The 19,744-nt window shown below is 46.9% G+C and overlaps 1 protein-coding gene across 11 annotated transcripts in view; it reads right to left on the bottom strand.

Annotated features, from left to right (window-relative positions):
- The window catches only part of PHF10 (PHD finger protein 10), an 885,396-nt gene that overhangs the window by 729,653 nt on the left and 135,999 nt on the right, over positions 1-19,744 (bottom strand). For 10 of the 11 annotated variants that reach the window (XR_003855489.1, XM_029594266.1, XM_029594268.1 and 7 more), the window contains one exon: positions 2,958-3,088. Coding sequence is in view for 9 of the 11 variants with exons in the window: in XM_029594266.1 (XP_029450126.1) it covers positions 2,958-3,088 (131 nt within the window). In the remaining 2 variants the exon portion in view is untranslated. Of the gene's footprint in view, positions 1-2,957; positions 3,089-19,744 lie in introns of those variants that run through there. The other variant, XM_029594276.1, reaches the window with a different exon arrangement.

Here is a 19,744-nt window from a genome sequence, read left to right as displayed (position 1 = left end):
CCAGGTTCCGATCCTGCATATCCTTCAACGCCGTCCCTCCAGTGACAGGAATAGTGGTATGCTTTGTGATTGCTGATACCGCAGAAACTACGGAGGGAACCTTGAGAATTTCCAAAAAATCGGCCAGCAGAGGATACAATATTTCCATGGCTCAACCGACCCTAAGGTTGGCCTCCAGGAAATCCCATTCCCGAGTGATCAACTGCAAGATCTTGTGATGAGTGGGAAAAGACTTGGCTAGAGGCCGCAGTCCTGCTAGGCGGGGGTTCCCCTTCTTGAGAGCCGGGTCAGGCCCCACCGGTTCTGGAGGTGGATCAATATCCATTTCCTGGAGGATGTAGGGAATGAGGTCATCTAACTCAGCCGCTTGGAAGATGCGGAGGACCCTAGGGTCGTCGCCCTCCACCTGGGCCGCCAAGGTGGGGTCGTCCACGTCAGGGTCCTGGGATTGTCCTTACCCCGACGAAGTCTCCCGAAGGTTGTGTCTCTGCTCTGAAGAAAAGCCCTGTGCATCAGGACTATGAATTCAGGGGAAAAGGCCTGGCATCCTGAGGGATCACCCCCCGGGGGATCCCCCCTCTGCCTACCAGGATTAGACTCGGAGTAAGGGTCTAAAACGGGCCTAGAAGTGGGGAACGGATTATCCATGTCCTCCTCAGAAAGCACGGCATCAGAATCTTGCAACAAAATGGCCGCCGTTCCCGCATTGAGAGGGAACGGGGCCTGGCGCTTCCTTCCCACGCGGTCTGCAGCTCAAACGTCCTTGTTAGTAGCTGGCGCACATTCCCCCTCAGGGAAACAGCCTGAGCAAAGACCCTCTTCAGAAAATAATCCGGCCCTGTCAGAGCCCTCACAAGGCGCCGCGGACTGCATCGCCGCAGGGAGAGAGAGAGGGCGGGGAGGCTCTACAGGTGGCTCGTGCCTAAAATGAGTGCCGACCCGGCAATGGACGCTTGCCGCGGTCCCCCACCAACCTGAAGAAGAACTGAATGGGAATTAACCTCCCGACAGCAGGTGGCCCCGGGGAATGGTGCTTCACGGGGCCGCAGGTCGGGAAGTCGGTCGCTCCCCAAAAGGGAGGGGGGAAAACCTGGGTCAGGAGGGAGAGGCCGGTGCTCCCCAAAAGGGAGGGGGGAAAACCTGGGTCAGGAGGGAGAGGCCGGCGCTACCGACTTTCACCTCAGAGAGCCGAACAGAGTCCACAAAATTGCAGTCTTCTGCTGAAAAAGAAGATGAAACAAAATATACACTTACCCCAGTGAGAAAAGAAAGAAAGAAAACAGGCAACAGCCTGTCACCAAGTCACCAGGCTAGAGAGCGATGAGCCAGCAACAGCGGAGAGCTCTCCCCCTGCTGTAAGAGGAGCCTTAGCAAAGTGACCTAAACCCAAACATGCATTGGTTCTCTGACACTCTCCATCTTCGTACTACATCAAGACCAACCAGATCACCATACCTTGCAACAATACCCACTGCTACTCCCAAACTATCCCACCTCACTTCCACCAAACAATGCTCCATCTCCCTAGCTGGCCCTAAGCTATGGAATTCAATGCCCACCAGTCTACGCCTCGAGATCTGTCCAAAGAAATTCAGACAGAAACTTAAAACTTGGCTTTCCAAGCATGCCTACTCTTAATCTGCCATCCCAGTTCCTTTCCCCCCCCCCCACACCCCTCCTCTAATCCACCCAACCACCCACTCAGTCTCATGCCTCCCCCTCTACCCCCTGCCACCCTCCTCCCCTTCTTCACCCCCTCAACCTCCCATCTCTCTCTAACCTAGCCCCCCCATTCCCCCTGATCCTCCCCACCACTCCCTCACCTTGTATATAGAATGTACATAATAGAATGTATATAGAATGTATATAACTCCTGCTTGTAAATAAACCACCTTATCTCCCTCCTTTGTTCCCAGCATAGTCAGATAGTTCCAAGTTTCTTCCCTCCCCCTTCCCTCCCTTCCCCCCCCCCCCAGTTTTCTCATCAGTTACACTGTAAAGCCCTGTTGGCTGAATTTGCTGTTGTCTGGAAACCGATGTGATGTCTCGTGCGAATGTCGGTATAGAAAAATGTTAAATAAATAAAAATAAAATAAATAAATAAATTTAAAACTTTCTATTTTTTTTTTTTTTTTTTAAACTTGATCCCCCTGAGGAGGTAGCCCTAAGCTAACAAGCTGGGGACCACAAGTCCCCTGCTCACATCTGCTGGAGTCAGAACGTTACTGAGAGCTGTTACAGGGGAGGCGTGGTTATATGGTTCCTCCCCTGGGAATTTTGTGTTCTTACTCCATCTGCTGGACATGGACCATAACCCACCGTCTGGAATGATCCTGGTATGTACAGGGAACCAGTGCTCCCGCCATGTGACAGGGGCCGGCCAATGGCACAGATACCCTGTCACATGGTAAGGGCAAAGGGCCATCGGCCCAGGAGTGGGAGATCGCTCCAGGGACCCCCACTGGACCACCAGGTACCTGTAAAATGTTTTTTTTGGGGGGGGGGGGGGGGGTCGGGAGGGTGGGGGAAGCTAAGGGATTAGTTTTAAAGGGTCCGGGTGGGTTTAGGGGTTATTTTTGTGTGCCATTTTTCCCGCTCTTCCCCAAAACGATAAGAGAACCCCCACGAACATTTCGTGGGGTTTTTCTATCGTTTTGGGGGAGCCCCCGATTTCTGACAATTTTGAAAATATTGTACGATATTTTCAATCGTCCGAAGCCGAATTCACATCCCTAAATAACATAAGAAATATTACTGAAACAGATATGGTAAAGAAAATTTTGAATTCATAAGTTCATGCTACCTGAAATGTTACAGGCGATCCAAACATAGTGCAATAATTTTATCATCCATGAAACCACATTTTCATGTTATGGACTATTGACAACATATGCCACTTTGTCTTTTCTTCCACCTCCCCTAAAAAAATAAAGATTAAACTAGCTTAACTTTCATACCTGGATATTTACGTTTAAAGGAGGTCACAGCCAAATATTCACTGACTTGCTCCTGAAGCATGTAGTATTCTCCCATTTCATCAGGAGGCCACTTATACTCTATCAGATTTTCTGCTGGAAAGTAGCTAGAACTGAAAAGAAATACATTGGCATTTACGTCATCTCCAGTATTCTTATGAGAATACAAATATTTGAGATTTCTTGACTAAAAAGTATCACCAATCAAGATTTACACATTTTTATTCTATTAAATGATATTTCTATGTTTGGACTATGTTGGAGGCCTATACACTAATGTTTTTGTCCTATTTTATATTTTTGTGAAAAATTGAATATATAAGGCCCTGAATCTGTCAAACATATTTTTAAAAGATATCTAATGTATTAAGTTATTGGAAGCAATATTTTACATTTGCAACAAAAACAAAATCTAACCAGCACTGAATTCAGAGCTTTACACATGAATGACCTGTTCCATTTACATTCAGTTATGTCATTTAACTAACATGAAGTTAAATGCTTATTCTAGTTAAGAGAAAATTTGCATTCATCAATATGCAAGGAAGAAAAAAATCTTTGCTGCAAGAGCACCTAAAATTTGGTACTTGTTACCTGCTACCAGACTGCACAAAAAGAAGGCTGCTGGGGAGGGAAGAAAAAGAAGGAAAGGCGATGAACTGAAACATGATGAGAAAGAAATAGGAGAGAGGGAAGAGCAAAGAAAAGGAAAAACAGTAAGTTTCCAGTTATGTTATCTTCATGAACGGACGCAGGGGTAGAAGCTCCCGAGGCACTTCCCACAAACCAGATTTTTTTATGGTTACAAAACCAAAAGACAAACAAAATAACTTGCTAAGAAGCAGTGTGCTGCAATACAGACCATTTGAAAGAAGAAATGAGCAGTAAAGTGGTGCACGGAACACATGACAAATTAAAGGTGGGAGTAATCATAATGGCGGCCGCTGAGAGCAAAGACAAATGGGCCTTGATGCTGCCTGACGGTGTAGTCCAACAAATCACAAAGTGTAGCTTTAGCGCTGGACAAGAGACTTATTAAAACCAGACCGCCATGGAAGTGAATAAAGAGAGGTTCAAGAATCACACAGAGAGGGATCAAGAATGCAGAACAATGCATTTCCTCACAAGAGGTTAGAATGGTGGAGGTGGAGGTGGAGGCTCAAATTGCAGAGCTGCAAACATGAAACACATAACTGACTGAGCGGCTGGATGATCAAAAGAACAGGAATTTACGGATCCTGGTACTCCCAGAATCAGTGAAAGGGACTGATTTAACTAATTTTGAGAGTTGATTCTTGGAGGTGTTAGGCTTATTCTCTGGGGTCATGAGCCCCAACTATGAATGGGCACATAGAACTGTTGTCTAAATAAAACAGTGGTAAAGTACAGCCTGTAATAGCAGAAACATTAAACAGAGCACATAAAGCAGAGTTGCTTACCTGTAACAGATGTTCTCTGAGGACAGGAGGATGTTAGTCCTCACACATGGATGACATCATATGGAGTACAGACATGAAAAACTTAAGTCAAAGCTTCTAGAACTTTGACTTGGCACACTGAGCAGGCCCAGCATGCCCTAAACCACATGTCTACGTGGGGGCCCTCTCCAGTCTTATAACAAAGAATTATATATAAATGAAAAACTAGGAGAAACCCAGAGTTGGGGGTGGGTTTCGTGAGGACAAATATTCTACTGTTCTCAGAGAACACCTGTTACAGGTAAGCAATTCTGCTTTCGCTGAAGATAAATAAGATATTAGTCCTCACATATGGGTGAATAACTAGCTGCAGGCTGCTCCCCAACACAAAAAGGGGACCAATAGAGATCCAACCAGGTGCCAAGGGGCACAACAACAGTGTTATTGGTAACAGAGGGGGGAAAGAGCCTGAACCCAAACAATGGGCCCTAGGCTTGCAAGTTGAGCACATAGTCCCCCAGCCCTTGGCACTTTCGGACTGCGTCTCCCAGTCCTGGGGGCGTCTAACAAGCCTTCCACCAGGTAGTAGATAACGAACCCCATCTGTAGCGGCTGCACTGTCAGGGTCAGAGCATTCAGGGCCACTCCTCGGGAGTCGCTCTTGATCAACCAGTCGTCAAGCTACGGAAAGACATATACTGATCGATGTCTGAGATAGGCTGCCACTACTGCCAGGCATTTGGTGAAAATGCAGTGGGGGGGGGGGGGGGGGGGAAGAAGCCAACCTGAAGGGCAGTACCCTGTATTGGTAATAAGCCTTCCCCACCACAAAGCGGAGGTACTTCTGGTGGCCGGGGTGAATGGCTACGTGAGCTTATGCTTCCTTGAGGTCAAGGGAGCAAAGCCAGTTTCCTCCTCTGGGAAGGGGAATCCGTGTGCCCAGAGACATCATCTTGAACTTTTCTCTTGCAAGAAATTTGTTCAACGCCCGGAGGTTGAAGTTGGGGCGCAAGTCACCATTCCAGCTGGAGGTCCAAGGCTCTAAGCCACACCATCCTTCGGACACTGATGCCCACCACGGCTATGCAGGCCACGGTCTAAAAGACATCATAGGTGGAATGCACTTCATGTTTGCCAGCATCTAGACCCAGTAGAACAATGACCAAGAGGGCCTCCTGTTGTTGTTGAGGCAGGCCCTCTGCAAAATCCTGGATCCACTTACAGATGTTGCGGTTGTACTGGGTCATATAGAGCTGATAGGTGGCAATGCGGGCTACCAGCATAGCACCTTGGAAGACCTTAATGCCCAAGGCATCCAGCTCTCTGTGCTCTCACCCCAGAGGGGACTAGGTGTGGGTGCGGGATCGCCGGGCTTTCTTCAAGGCAGACTCCATGACCACCGACTGATGGCGAGGTGTTGCTACTCAAACCCCACAGTCTGCTGCACCAATTAGGTGCCCTCACCCTTTCTTTTGACTAGAAAGATAGAAATGGGGTACTCCCACATGTGGAGGAGGTCCTTGAAGATATTATGGATGGGAACACTACGAATTCCTCCGGACTTTCGACAAACTAGAGCACTTCAGCATTTTGTGTCCTGCATCCTCCTCCGTGAGTAACTGAAAGGGGATGGCTTCAGCCATGGCCCTTACAAACCCCGCGGACAGGTTCTCAGGGGGTGACCAATGCCGTTCTTCCGGTGGGGAGGGCTCCGAGAAGGGAGTCGTCTGAATACTCAGAGGATGACTCTGTAGAATCATCTCCTCAAGGGTCATAAGGCCCTTCCTCCTCTTTAGGACCCACGTGATACAGATGAGGCCCATCAGCCCTGGGTTCTGATGACCTCGGAGGCCGCACAGGAATTGCGGGCATCAACTGTTCCCCTGGCATCAAGAAGCCCGGCCGCGGAAGACCAGACGGGCCCAGCACAGGATCGGGAAAACATGGCCTCGGATTCAGGGCATCACTTGCCTCTTCCTCCTCGAATGACACGAGGACCTGGATTGCTCCAGTGCAGGGTATCAGTAGCCATTGAGGAATCGAGGGTGCCTTGGGCACCAGTTGCAGTAGGGCGGCTAAAAGGACGTCCAGATGCTCTAGCAGGGGTGCTAAAACAGACGGCGGGGGCTAAGGCACCAGTATGGGGACCGGTGGCACCAGCAGCTCAACGCACTGAAGCATCTTAAGCACCGTGGACTGTACCCTGCGGTCCAACTCCTCCTGAATGTCCAGTGTAGCCAGGACTGAGGGAGGGGGGATGAGGCATCACCAGCTCTTCCTCGGGTCCACGAGGTGGCGCAGTGCCCTGCACCGGTATCTGTGGGGGAACATCTAGGACTACCAGGGACACCGGGGGATGGGGCCTCCATTAGCTGGTGTCGCTTCGGTGGCGGCCTGGCAAGCGCCAGCGCCACACCGGAGCCGAAGCCGTGCGTCAACTGCAACCGGCGACGATGCTTACATGAACTCCCTCTGTGCTCGGATAGGTCTTTTCCCAGTGCCGAGGAAACAGAGAATCCTGAAGTGCGAGAGATTGGTGAGATCATCAAGGTTCTCTCACCATCCCCGCGATCCTTCACAAGACCAGTGAGAGGGATAACGAGGGGAAGCGTGTCGAGAGGCTCCACACGTCCTCTCAGAGTACAGGGGTCCAAAGCAGGAGTAAATTGAGCAGACTTGGGTGCCTCAAAGTTTTTCCATCTTCTCGAGATATGCCCAATGCCCCTTGGGGGTCTTCTGGTCACAGAGAGCACCCACGGATATTGTGCAAAACCCCCAGGCAGAGGATACAGACCTCATGCGGATCTGTGCTGGATATGGTCCGCGGGCACTACCGAAAATCGGTCAACGCCATGGACAATATCCCAGTGTGCGGTCGATGACCGGCAGCCACTGCGCAGTAAACAGTTGGAAATCAACCACAAAGTTGGAAAAAAGTAACAAAACCTACCAACCCAAGGAGGCAGCAACTGCGAAGGGGACCAGACGAGGAAGAACCCAGAAAAAACCTGATACTTGTCGAGAAAACAAGAAAAGGCAAGAGCTCCACAAACCGCGAGGCAACTGCACTGTGGAAGAGACTGAAGGAGGACCTCGTGTGGATGCACAGATAGCAGCATGCTAGGCATGTTCAGTATGCTGGTCAAAGCTTCTAAAAACTTTCACAAAAGTATTCTGTGCCAGGATCCATTAGATGATGTCACCCACATGTGAGAATTACCATCCTGCTTGTCCTAGAAGAAATGTATTAATGAAGATGCAATGCTAATGTATTTAATGTTAGTTTTTTTCAGGTGCATGTCCATGTCATTGCTCATCACTGCTATATGTAGAGAAAGTGATAGTGCTCCAGATGATTCTCATGCCTACACACCACTTCTCTTGGCAGATGGCTCTCCCTCCTTGACTGTTGGCACATTTCTTGAAGATGAAAAATTACCTGAATTCTCCACATGTGTGGAGTATCTAATTTGGCAGTCTGTTTTTCCTTTGGAAATTTCTTTTCTTACTACGTACTCTCTCTCCCTAAACTCCTTCCAACCTCACCCCCACTCCCTCCTCTGACTACTTACTCAACACAGACAGGTGAATACCGTATATAAATTTATTTTAACAAAATATGCAAACTGTTTACAATGTAAGCCCAAAAAAAAAAAAAAAAGGAAAGGGGGAGGGGAAAGGGCTATCTAGGGACCAAAATAGCATACAAAAAAGTAAAAAAAAAAAAAGTTCCAGGGAATAAGGGAGGCAGGTAGGAGGGTGCTCAGGATGGTGGCATCTTGCTACCCAGGACCCTTACAGTGCCTCCAGCAGTTGTAGAGCCCGTAGGTGCACGTCCAACGTCTTGAGCACAGTCCTTTGGTAGGCATGCAAAGCTCTCTGCTCTGCCGCCATCCCCCTCAGGTAATCCTGAAATTCACACCTTGTCAGAGGCTCATCAGGAGCTTCTTGGCTGCTGAATTGGGTGAGGTAGCAGAGGAAACAGAGGACCATGCATGCCTATCTCAGCCAGCAGCAAAGGCTGGCCGGTCTGGATCTTTGCGTCCCTTACTCCCTGGACAAAAAAAGGGAGGAGGCCCTACAAGAAGGGGAACAGGGTGTGAGCCAGTGCAGGCCTGGGATGTGCCTGTTGCACAAGGTATGGCTCGATCGCCGCCGCTTCCTCCCTTGGTGGAGACGGGGAGATATGGGAGGAGCATCCTGCTCCCCCCCCCCCCCCCCAGCAGTGTGGCTGCTGCAGGTGCTGGGGCTGGTGCTTCCTCCTCCTCCACTTCTTCCTGCTCTTCAGCAACACCTTAAAACAAAAGCATGTATGAGAATGATATTCAGCTAAATGTAGAGATAATGTTATTTATATGCAGACATTGACCAATAGGCTGGAAGAATCACTTACCACCAGCCTCATCCCACTCCACACGCAGCCAATCGAGCCATCGCCTCTTCCTGAAGTGCAGCTACCAGGCCTTCTTCTTAAGGTCCTCGATCTATAGGCAAGAAATAGGAAGACAACATTGAGTATGCTCTGTAGCTGGTAATGGGACTTCCATGTGACAATGAATGCTACTACTAGGTGATTTCAGTTGTTTCTCTTGCCTATCCATTAATACACATAGATGTGGTGTGCTGGCACATGCACCTACAGTATTCATGAGCATTTAGCTGTGCAGGGCAACTAGTGAGAATATCCTTGTGGAGTACCAAGAACCCTGCAACTGGTCCTCATCTATGCCTTCTCAATCTATTCTTAATGGTTTGCTCTCCTATAGCTCAGTGCTTCTCAAGTCAGTCGTTGGGGCACACCTAGGCATGCTGGTTTTCTAGATATCCTCTAGGACAGTGGTTCTCAACCTGTGTGTCGTCACACTTCCCGGTCCCCCGCTGACCCAGCTGCTCCCCCGAGCAAAATAGGTCCTCCGCCCAGGCTTAAAACGCTGATAGCCCGGGCAGAACGCAGCAGGAGAGCTGGAGTCAGCGGCACGGCATACTCTTCTTCCCCCCCCCCCACCGCAGCCCGGAAGAGGAAGTGGTGAGCAGCGGGTGCGTGCTCGGGAAGAAGAGGAGACCATGCTAGTGCGGGCAGCGTTGGCCCAAAGAAGAGAAGAGAGGCGCAGCCTGAAGAATGAGCAGCGGGGCTCAGAGAAAAACTAAGAAAAACGTCAACCCCAGCAGCCGATGGGACTCCTTTCTCTGCAAAGGCTGAAAGTGAAGGAGGTTACTGCTGCCATTAGGGTTGGAAGTGGAAGAGGCTGCTGCTGTCGCTAATTGGGGGGGGGGGGGGGGAAGAGTGAGCAAATGAGCAAGCATATGTGTTTGAGGTGCTGTGTGTGTGAGTGAGACATGTATGTGAATGATTGAGGCCTGTATATGTGAAAGAGTGTGTGTGTGATTGAGAGCCTGTGTATGAAAGATTGCATGAATGGAAGTATATAACTGAGAACCTGTATATGTAAGTTTGTGATTGAAAACCTGTTTGTGTGAAAGAGTATGCATGTGTGATTGAGATTCTTTGTGTGTGTGAGAGATCATGTGTATGTATGACTGAGCCTGTGTGTATAAGTAAAAGAGAGACCATGTGTGTCTGTGTGTGAGTGAGAACTGGTTTAGGTGAGGGAGCATGTGAGTATGTGATTGAGATCCTGTGTGTAAATGAAAGAGCGCGTGCAAGTGTGTAAGCATGTGAATGAGTCTGTGTGTGAGAGAAAAAGACAGCATGTATGTGTGCGATTGAAAGCCTGTATGTGTAAGCGTGAAAAGACAGACAAAATGTGTGTAAATGTGTAATTAAGAGTCTATACAAGTGAGAGAAAAAGCATGTGTACATGTGAGTGATTGAGAGCCAGTATGAGAGAGAGTGAGGAGAAAATTGCAAGCAAACCATCCCTCCCTCCTGCTAAATCAAAACAATCTCAGGGCACCTGGATATCAAAACGTTCCCAGGTATGCAGAGCAAAACATTTTTTGTATCCTTATTATTTTTCATTATTGGGCCTTTGTGTCTGCTATTTTGAAATATTTTAATTGTATCTAGAAATTTTTGATATAAGTTTTTAATTATTGGATATTCCATTCAGCAGCTGTTTTGAAATAATCTGTTCTTTTTGTTAGTATGGTTTTGCTGCTATTGATTTTATATTTCTTGATTTGTTTTATAAGGACTGGTGATGTTTCTCTTTTTCCTTTGTTACACTGCATACAGAGACTCTGGCTTGTTGCAGTTTCCAATTCAGTTTTTTCTGCATGCTTTTAGTTATGCGTTTTGGTCTCTTTATTCTTTGTTAGGTGAGGGTCAGTACATGTGACTGAGGTGAGGTATTTTGCTGGCGTGTAGTTTCTGTGTAGGGCTCTATAGTAGCCTGGCTTGTTCCGTTTTCCTAATAGGAAGTGTATTGGTGTCTTAAGGCCTGGTGTAATATTTTCAGTGTTGCCTTTTCTTAAGTAAGGTGTTTACTGTTTGAGTACTGGAAATTGGTACTGTTTTGGTGTGGGATGTTTACTATTTATGCAATTTCTGTTCAGACAGTATATGTAACTTTCTCCCTTGTGTCATTCTTAACAAAAATAATACTGGGCCTTTATTTTTTATTTCCACCGTGAATGGTAATGAGCAGTGTGTCACACATGTGAGCGTGGTCTGTCACGAAGAGAACCACTGCTCTAGGAGAATGCATGCTAATGAGTAGGAGAGAATGGCAGCTGGGCATGTCAGACTGTCTCATGCATAGTAATCGTGACTACCTTGAAAACTTGACTGACTAGGTGTCCGAGAACTGGCTTGTAAGGTATAGCAAAATTGCTTACCTTGTAATAGATGTTATCCCAGGACAGCAGGATGTAGTCCTCACATATGGGTGACATCAGTAATGGAGCCCTATGTACGGAAAAACTTCTTTAAAAGTTTCTATGAAACTTTTGAATGGCACCGGAGTGCCTACTGAGCATGCTCAGCATGTCATGATATTCCCTGCCACAGGGGTCTCTCTTCAGTCTTGTTTTGTAGCAATAAGCGTTAGCCAAAAATAAAATAATAAAACGTAACGGACCCAACTCCGCGGGGTGGCGGGTGGGTTTCGTGAGGACTACATCCTGCTGTCCTGGGATAACACCTATTACAAGGTAAGCAATTTTGCTTTATCCCAGGACAAGCAGGATGGTAGTCCTCACATATGGGTGATTAGCAAGCTAGAGGCTGAGTCATTTTGTGCTGAAGCAACAGTGAAGTATTGTTGTTGAAATGAATCAGCCGAAGATTACAGCAGGTCGGATGTAGAAGGAGTTGGGATTATACTGGAAACAAGTTCTTTAAGACGGATTGTCCATAGGCTGAATCTTGTCTTCCTTCTTTGTCTAAACAGTAGTGAGCTGCAAAAGTGTGAAGAGAACTCCATGTTGCTGCTTTGCAAATGTCCAGAATAGGTATAGAGCGAAAGTGTGCTACTGAAGTTGACATCGCTCTTACTGAGTGTGCTTTTACTCGCCCTTGAAGAGTAAGGCCTGCTTTTTCATAACAAAATTGTATGCAATCTGCTAGCCAGTTTGACAGAGTATGCTTACCCATTGCTTTACCTGGTTTGTTTGGATCAAAGGATACAAATAGCTGACTGGATTGTCTTTGGGCTGAAGTGCGGTTTAAATAGAAGGACAACGCACGCTTACAGTCCAAAGTGTGTAAGGCACTTTCTCCCTGGTGAGAGTGAGGCCTGGGAAAGAATGTAGGTAAAACTATTGATTGGTTCAAGTGGAATTCCGTGACAACTTTAGGAAGGAATTTTGGATGTGTCCGGAGGACTACCCTGTCATGTAGGAATTTTGTAAAAGGTTCGTATGTGACTAGTGCTTGTAGTTCACTGACCCTTCTAGCTGATGTAATGGCTATGAGAAATACCGTTTTCCAAGTAAGGTATTTCAGGTCACAGGTATTTATGGGTTCAAATGGAGAACGCATAAGCCTAGCTAATACTACGTTCAGATCCCATGGTATGCTTGGGGAATGAATTGGAGGTTTAATATGAGTTAGGCCTCTCATGAATTTACTGACGAGAGGCTGTGTGGATATAGGTGCATCTCCCAATTTGTTATGATAAGCTGAGATGGCACTTAAATGTACCCTTACAGATGATGTCTTAAGACCAGAGTCTGAGGGATGGTAAAGGTAATCTAGTAGCGAGGTAGTGGTGCAAGTGAAAGGATCTAAGCCTTTCTGAGTGCACCACAATGTAAACCGTTTCCATTTGTAGGAATAATTCTTTCTAGTGGAAGGTTTACGAGCAGCTATAAGTACTTGAGATATAGTGGTTGGAAGGTTGAGTGGTTGGAAGATCAAGCTTTCAACATCCATGCTGTCAGGGACAGGGATTGAAGGTTGGGATGGCGCAACTGACCCTGTTCCTGAGTTATGAGATTGGGAGCTACTCCCAGGCGAATTGGATCCCTGACTGATAGATCTAGCAGCGTGGGGAACCATACTTGTCGAGGCCAATATGGGGCTATGAGTATCATAGTCCCCTTGTCCTGTTGTAGTTTGACTAGTGTTTTGGTTATGGGAGGTATCGGTGGATACGCATATAACAGGCCTGAATTCCAATGGCGAGCAAATGCGTCCTTTGGTAGGCTGTTCTGCTGCCAGAGGAGAGAGCAGTAAGTGTTTACTTTGTAGTTGAGATGGGATGCAAAGAGATCTATCGTCGGTTGACCCCAGCGTTGGAAGATCTTGGATGCTATTGCTGGATCCAAGGACCATTCGTGTGGTTGGAACTGACGACTGAGGCGATCCGCTACTGTGTTGTGGATGCCTGCTAGGTATGTGGCCCGTAGAAGAATTGAGTGTGTCAGGGCCCAGTCCCAAATTTGTGCTGCCTCTTGACAAAGGAGGTAAGAACCTGTCCCCCCTTGTTTGTTGATGTACCACATGGCTACTGTGTTGTCCGTTTGTATTAGAACAGTCTTGTGTGAAAGGCAGTCCTTGAATGCATGCAGCGCATAGCGTATAGCTCGAAGCTCCAGAAAGTTTATTTGAAAAGAGGCTTCGAGCTTTGTCCACTTGCCCTGTGTCTTTAGTTGACCAATGTGTGCTCCCCACCCTAAGGTGGATGCATCTGTAGTCAAAGTCACTTGTGGAACTGGTTGCTGGAAAGGTAGGCCTTTGAGCAAGTTGTTCATTGATATCCACCAGAGGAGTGCAGACTTGAGCTCTGGTGTGATGTGAATAGGAGTGGACATTGGCTGAGTGGCTTGTATCCACTGTGCTTTGAGTGTCCATTGCAGAAGTCGCATGGTCAATCTGGCCATGGGAGTTACATGAACCGTGGAAGCCATGTGCCCTAGAAGAATGAGGCACTGGTGAGCTGTTACTTGGAATTGGTTTCGAAGATTGTGAGTCAACAGGACAAGTGTTTGAGCACGGTCTCTTGGAAGAAAAGCCGTTGCTAGTGTAGTGTTCAATTCCGCACCTATGAACTGTATCAGATGAGTTGGTGACAGATGGGATTTCTGGTAGTTGATGAGAAATCCCAAGGAGTGAAGCACTTGGATGGTGAGCTTGAGAGAAGTGAGAGCTCCTTCTTTTGATTGGCTTTTGATGAGCCAATCGTCCAGGTAAGGGAACACATGCACTTTTTGCTTGTGGAGGTGTGCCACTGCTGCCGCCATGCACTTTGTGAATACTCGTGGTGCTGATGCAAGGCCGAAGGGCAGCACTCTGTATTGAAAGTGTTGATCCAGTACCCGAAAGCGCAGGTACTGGCGATGAGGAGGAAAGATGGGAATGTGAGCGTATGCATCTTGAAGATCCAGAGAGCAGAGCCAATCTCCCCTTTGAAGAAGAGGCAGAATGGTGCCTAGGGATACCATTCTGAATTTTTCTTTTCTTAGGAATTTGTTGAGATTTCTGAGGTCTAGAATGGGTCAAAGGCCTCCTGTTTTCTTTGGAATGAGGAAATATCTGGAGTAGAATCCTCTGCCCTTTTGAGGCCCAGGGACTGGTTCTATGGCCCTGGCTCTCAGAAGGGTGGATAATTCTGTTTGAAGAATTATGGAATGTTGATTTATTGTGCAAGAGTGAAGTGGTGGATTTTCCATTGGGATAGTTAAGAAATCCAGCCTGTAACCGTGAGTCGTGATGGATAACACCCACTGGTCAATGGTGATGGAGGTCCAATTGTTGTGGAAGTACTGTATGCGACCTCCTACTGGTGTTTCTGGGAAGGGGTTGATGTGGCCGCTGCTCTCTGGGGCTTTTCAGAAACCAGAAGTAGTTGTTGTTTGTGGAGGTGGCTGAGGTCTTTTTGGCCTTTGCCTAGGCTGCTGGCGTTATGTTGGGCGGTTAGCCCTTGGCCTACCTGCTGGGGGGTAGTATCGACGTGGACGGTAGTACGGTCGGCGAGTGTCACGTCTGGGATACTTTCTGGAAGAGGTTTGAGTTTCCTGAGGTTGAGAGGATAATTGTTTTAATGTCTCGGTGTGGTCCCTTAAGGTTGCCACAGCTTCCTTAATCTTTTCCCCAAAGAGGTTATCCCCGAGGCATGGTAGATCCGACAAATGCTCCTGAACCTCTGGGCGAAGATCAGAGGCCTTCAGCCATGCCCACCTTCTTGCAGCTATGCCAGATGCTGATAATCTTGCTGCTGTCTCAAAGCAATCATAAGTTGCTCGAACTTCGTGTTTGCCCGAGTCAAGGCCCTTGTGTATAATATTTTGGAAGGACTCCTGAAATTGCTCTGGAAGAGAAAGAGAGAGTTCCTGAACCTGTTTCCACAGGTTCCTTTGGTACTGGTTCATGTAGAGCTGGTAAGAAGAAATTTTTGAGACCAGCATGGAACCCTGAAAAATCTTTCTTCCTAAGTTGTCCAGGAATCTACTTTCTTTCCCAGGTGGTAGGGAAGCATGGGACTTTTGTCTTTTTGCCTTCTTTTGGGCAGATTCAACCACCACTGATTGGTGAGGCAGTTGAGATCTTTGGAATCCTGGAGTAGGCTGTACAAGGTAAGTGGCTTCAGCCCTCTTGTTTACCGCTGGTACAGAACTTGGGTGCTCCCAAATCCTGTGCTGTAGTTCCTGGAAGACTTCGTGAACCGGGATTGCCAACATTTCCTTGGGAGGGTTCACAAATTGTAGGACCTCCAAAGTCTTTTGCCTTTCATCTACCTCTGTTTGGATAGGAAAAGGGATGGTGGCCGCCATCTCCTTAACGAAATTCGTAAATGAGAGGTCCTCAGGTGGAGATTTTCTATGGTCATCCGGTGGAGAAGGCTCTGAGAATAATTCTTCATCCGAAGAATACTCAGAAGTAGAGTCCCTAGGCTCATGATGTGGCATGTGGTAAGTAACTGGGTCACTAGGATGTGGTGGTACAGGTGAAAGAGGCCTAGAAGGCCTTGGTACTCCCGATGGGCCTGGAACTGGGTCCAGTGGTAATTGCCTTGGTACTCCAGATGGCCCTGGAACTGGATCCTGTGGTAATTGCTTGGTAAGGATATCCAAGAGTGAGTCCAGTTTATTAAAGACCGGATGTAGCATGGTGACATCCTCCGTAGGTACCGGCGCTGGTGTCGCTGGCACCGAGGAAGGGATCGGTAGAGGCGTATGCGGCATCGGTGACTGTACCGGGGTAGGAATCGCTTCCGGTTCCCGTGCCATCGTCGGTGACCTCGGAATCGACGATGGCGGAATGGGCATCGATGGTGATGGAATCGGCATCGATGGCGGAATCGCCTCACGTAGAGCTTGTTGCACCGCTTGACATATGAGGGAGTCAAGTTCCACTCTCACAGCTGGTGAAAACAGAGCAGCTGTGGAGGGAGGCGATGCCGATACCCCTTCAGAGCCCTGAGGAGGTTCGGAACCCGGCACCAATATCGGTGGGGATCGCCCTTCAGTAGGCCTTGGAGCCTCTGTCTCCGTCCGAGTTTTCTTTGCCGGAGAGGCCGTACCTGTGAAAGTCTCTTCGGTCACCGTATCCTGTCGCCGTCGATGGCGATAGCGATGCTTCTCTTTTTGTTTGTCGCTTCCAGAAGTTGATGCTTTCGATGATAACGACTGGGATGAAGCTGAGGCGTCTCCCACCTCCGGATGTTTTTTCTTCATCATAAGCTGATGAACTGAAGTCGATGGAGAAGACTGAGTTGAAGTCGACGCCCGTGGAAGCAGTTGTATGGAAAAAAGCTGCTCCATTTTTTCAGCCCTAAGACGTCGACCTTTACTGGTCATTTCAGCACAAGACTTGCACGTTTGAATGTTGTGGTCTTTGCCTAAGCAAAGAACACATTCAAAATGCGGGTCGGTAATCGACATAGTTCTTGTGCAATTTGGGCACTTCTTGAAGCCGGAGCCCATGGCGCCGGACGGCCGTCAACGGCGAAAAACCCCCCAAAATTATCGTTCCCAGCCGGGAATCGATAACAGAAAAAAGTTACCGCCGGTAATAAAATGGAAAAACCCCTGCGGTGAATCAAATTTTTCCGAATTTTTTACAAGGTGAAAATCACCTCAAGACTCCAATTAACCCGCGATGCTAACGGCTTCGCGGAAAAAAGAAGACTGAAGAGAGACCCCTGTGGCAGGGAATATCATGACATGCTGAGCATGCTCAGTAGGCACTCCGGTGCCATTCAAAAGTTTCATAGAAACTTTTAAAGAAGTTTTTCCGTACATAGGGCTCCATTACTGATGTCACCCATATGTGAGGACTACCATCCTGCTTGTCCTGGGATAATGCTTGAGATATCAGCATGAAACCATTTTATATTCCCTGAGTAAGTTAATACAGTCTCTTCCTTACAGCATTAGCATACTTGTGCCTCTAAAGCTTCAATCATTCCCTGTAAATCTGGCCAACTATATTTCTGCTACATAGTATGTCCTAGTAAAGCAATTAATATTCACACTAATGTCGTCAGGTTTAACCATTGCAATCTCCTACATACCCGTTTAATATAATACTATATGGTGGCCACTTGCGTTCCAACCCCCCCCCCTCTCGGGCATAAGCATAACTTGACACACCCCTCCAGTGCCATTATGCACTAGCTTAGATAATCACAGTAACCACATTCAACTTACCCCCTGACAGTAAGAGGCCCGCTGGTTAAAGATCAGCTGCAGCTCCCTCCATGACCACCTCATCCGTTGCAGATTCCTCTGGCCAGGCACAGGGAACGGAGTTTCCTCATCAGCCACCACCAGAGACTTCAGATGGGTGATGTCCCTGGTGGTGAAATTAAGCTGCCTTGCTCTTGCTGGCATTTTCTAAAATCTCACCAAGGAACAAGAAGTCCCACCCTTGCATTTGCATGAGCGTAGAACTACGCACATATACGAGCGTACTTGGCAGCCAAAACATACACTTATTTTACTCTGTATGTGCACATGGGCATGGACAATAAAAAATATTTTAGCTTTGCTGCGCACACCCACATACACGTTTCTGCACACACACGCACTCCTTTTAAAATTGACCTTTATGTATACAGAATATGACAGAAAACTATGGTGCGAGGTATTTGGAACTATTGGGGCAGCACTGGAAGCTCTGAACGATCAGTATAAACCTGCTCATTGAGTAGCACATACAATTTAATTTTTTTTTTTTTTAACTTATGCTTTTAATATACAAGTTTCAAGAATCCTCTTGAAAGGAAAAACCACAGATCAGATATGACACAAAAAGAAATACAAAGTAGATACAGAAAAAATAATTTAAACATATCCAATTCAAATCCAAGAGCTATCATTGATAATAATAATTACAAAAGCAAGAAAAAAAAATCAGAGATCATAACCAATACAGAACAAATTCCTGTTAATTGAGAAGATCAGGGGACTGTAGAAATATCAGTAATCAAACTTTTATCACTAAGGAAATTAGCTGAGAAGGCTGAAAGAAAATATGATACATCTTTATATTTTGTGTGACATTTACATGGATCTTTTAGAAAAAAAGGATGCTCTAATTGCAAAACTTTGGGCCACATAATAAGAAACTGCTTCCTCTTCCTTTGCACTTGTCTCTACATGCCAGAAAAAAAACTTTTAACATTGCAACCAAAAAAAGAATTCAGATCAATGTTGAAAAAACATCTTTAAAACTCAATCTGTCAGCATCGAGAATCAAGGAAACCACCAAGGTTGCAGAAGTTACATGTTCGCTATCCAATGTCTAGGGGACAGTAGACAAAAGTCCCAACCCAAAACAACTCATACCTCACAGCTCTAACATTCCTCACACTAATCAACGCACAATCACAAAAAAACTACCAATAATACACAATCTCCTAATAGACGAGCACCCTGATCTCCTCTGCATCACCGAATCATGGCTCAAAGCCATCGACACAGAGCTTATCAACCAGCTACCCACAAAAACCTACAACATATTCTCACTCCCCAGACCGAAGAAAAAAGGCAGTGGCCTGCTCTTCATTTATCAAAGAAACTCAAGTTTAAACTTCACCACACCAACATTTCCCCACCACTCGAAGCAGGACTCTTCAAATCAAAGAAAATACAAATCCTCCTCGTCTACTCCCCCCCAGGTCACCTTAAACATAATCTATCCCCACTAATAGAAACCATTACCAACAACATTGACATGAACATCCCAGCAATAGTGCTGGGAGACTTCAAGATACACATGGACAGAACTCCACCTACAGCCACCTGCCAACTCCTCTCGGACGCAATGAATGCAATTGGATTCCAACAAATAATAAAAACCCCCTTCCACAAAGCAGGCCACACACTCGACCTCATTTTCACAAATGAAAAAAATCGCAAAACACACCACGCCAACAGCAACGACCATTCCATGGTCAGACCACAAACTAATACAAGCCATGCACCAGCAAAGACCTAATCGAAACACTTCCAGACTCCCTCAAGTCCCTAAACACAATGGATACCAACTCCGCCATAACCTCATGGCTCAACATCAACGCTGAAGTCGCCAAAATCAAATGCCCAATCATCAAGAAAGAACTCAAACCTTCCACCAAACACAATGCACCATGGTACACCCCCCTGAGCTGAGAAAGACCAAACGTCTGCTAAGACAAGCTAAAAAGAAATGGAGACGAAATCTCACCCCCCAGCTAAAAGACAGCTACAAGACTATACTATACATCTACCAGACTGATATTGACACAGCCAAGCGCAACTAATCAAATGGCTGTAGAATACACGACCTCCAATTTAATGCCAAGGCCCTATTCTCTTACGTTGCCGAGCTCACCAAGCCACCTAATACTACCCCCACTGACTGACACTCAAACCAAATGCGATAAACTTGCCATCCATTTCAATGAAAAAGTTTCAAAACTCATACAACGATTTCCTTCCTCAAACCCCCCCCCCCCCCCCACA

Source organism: Rhinatrema bivittatum, chromosome 3 (assembly GCF_901001135.1).
Source record: "Rhinatrema bivittatum chromosome 3, aRhiBiv1.1, whole genome shotgun sequence".
Taxonomy (NCBI): Eukaryota; Metazoa; Chordata; class Amphibia; order Gymnophiona; family Rhinatrematidae; genus Rhinatrema; species Rhinatrema bivittatum.
Note: the sequence above shows the minus strand (reverse complement) of the source record. Positions and strands in the feature narration are given on the sequence as shown.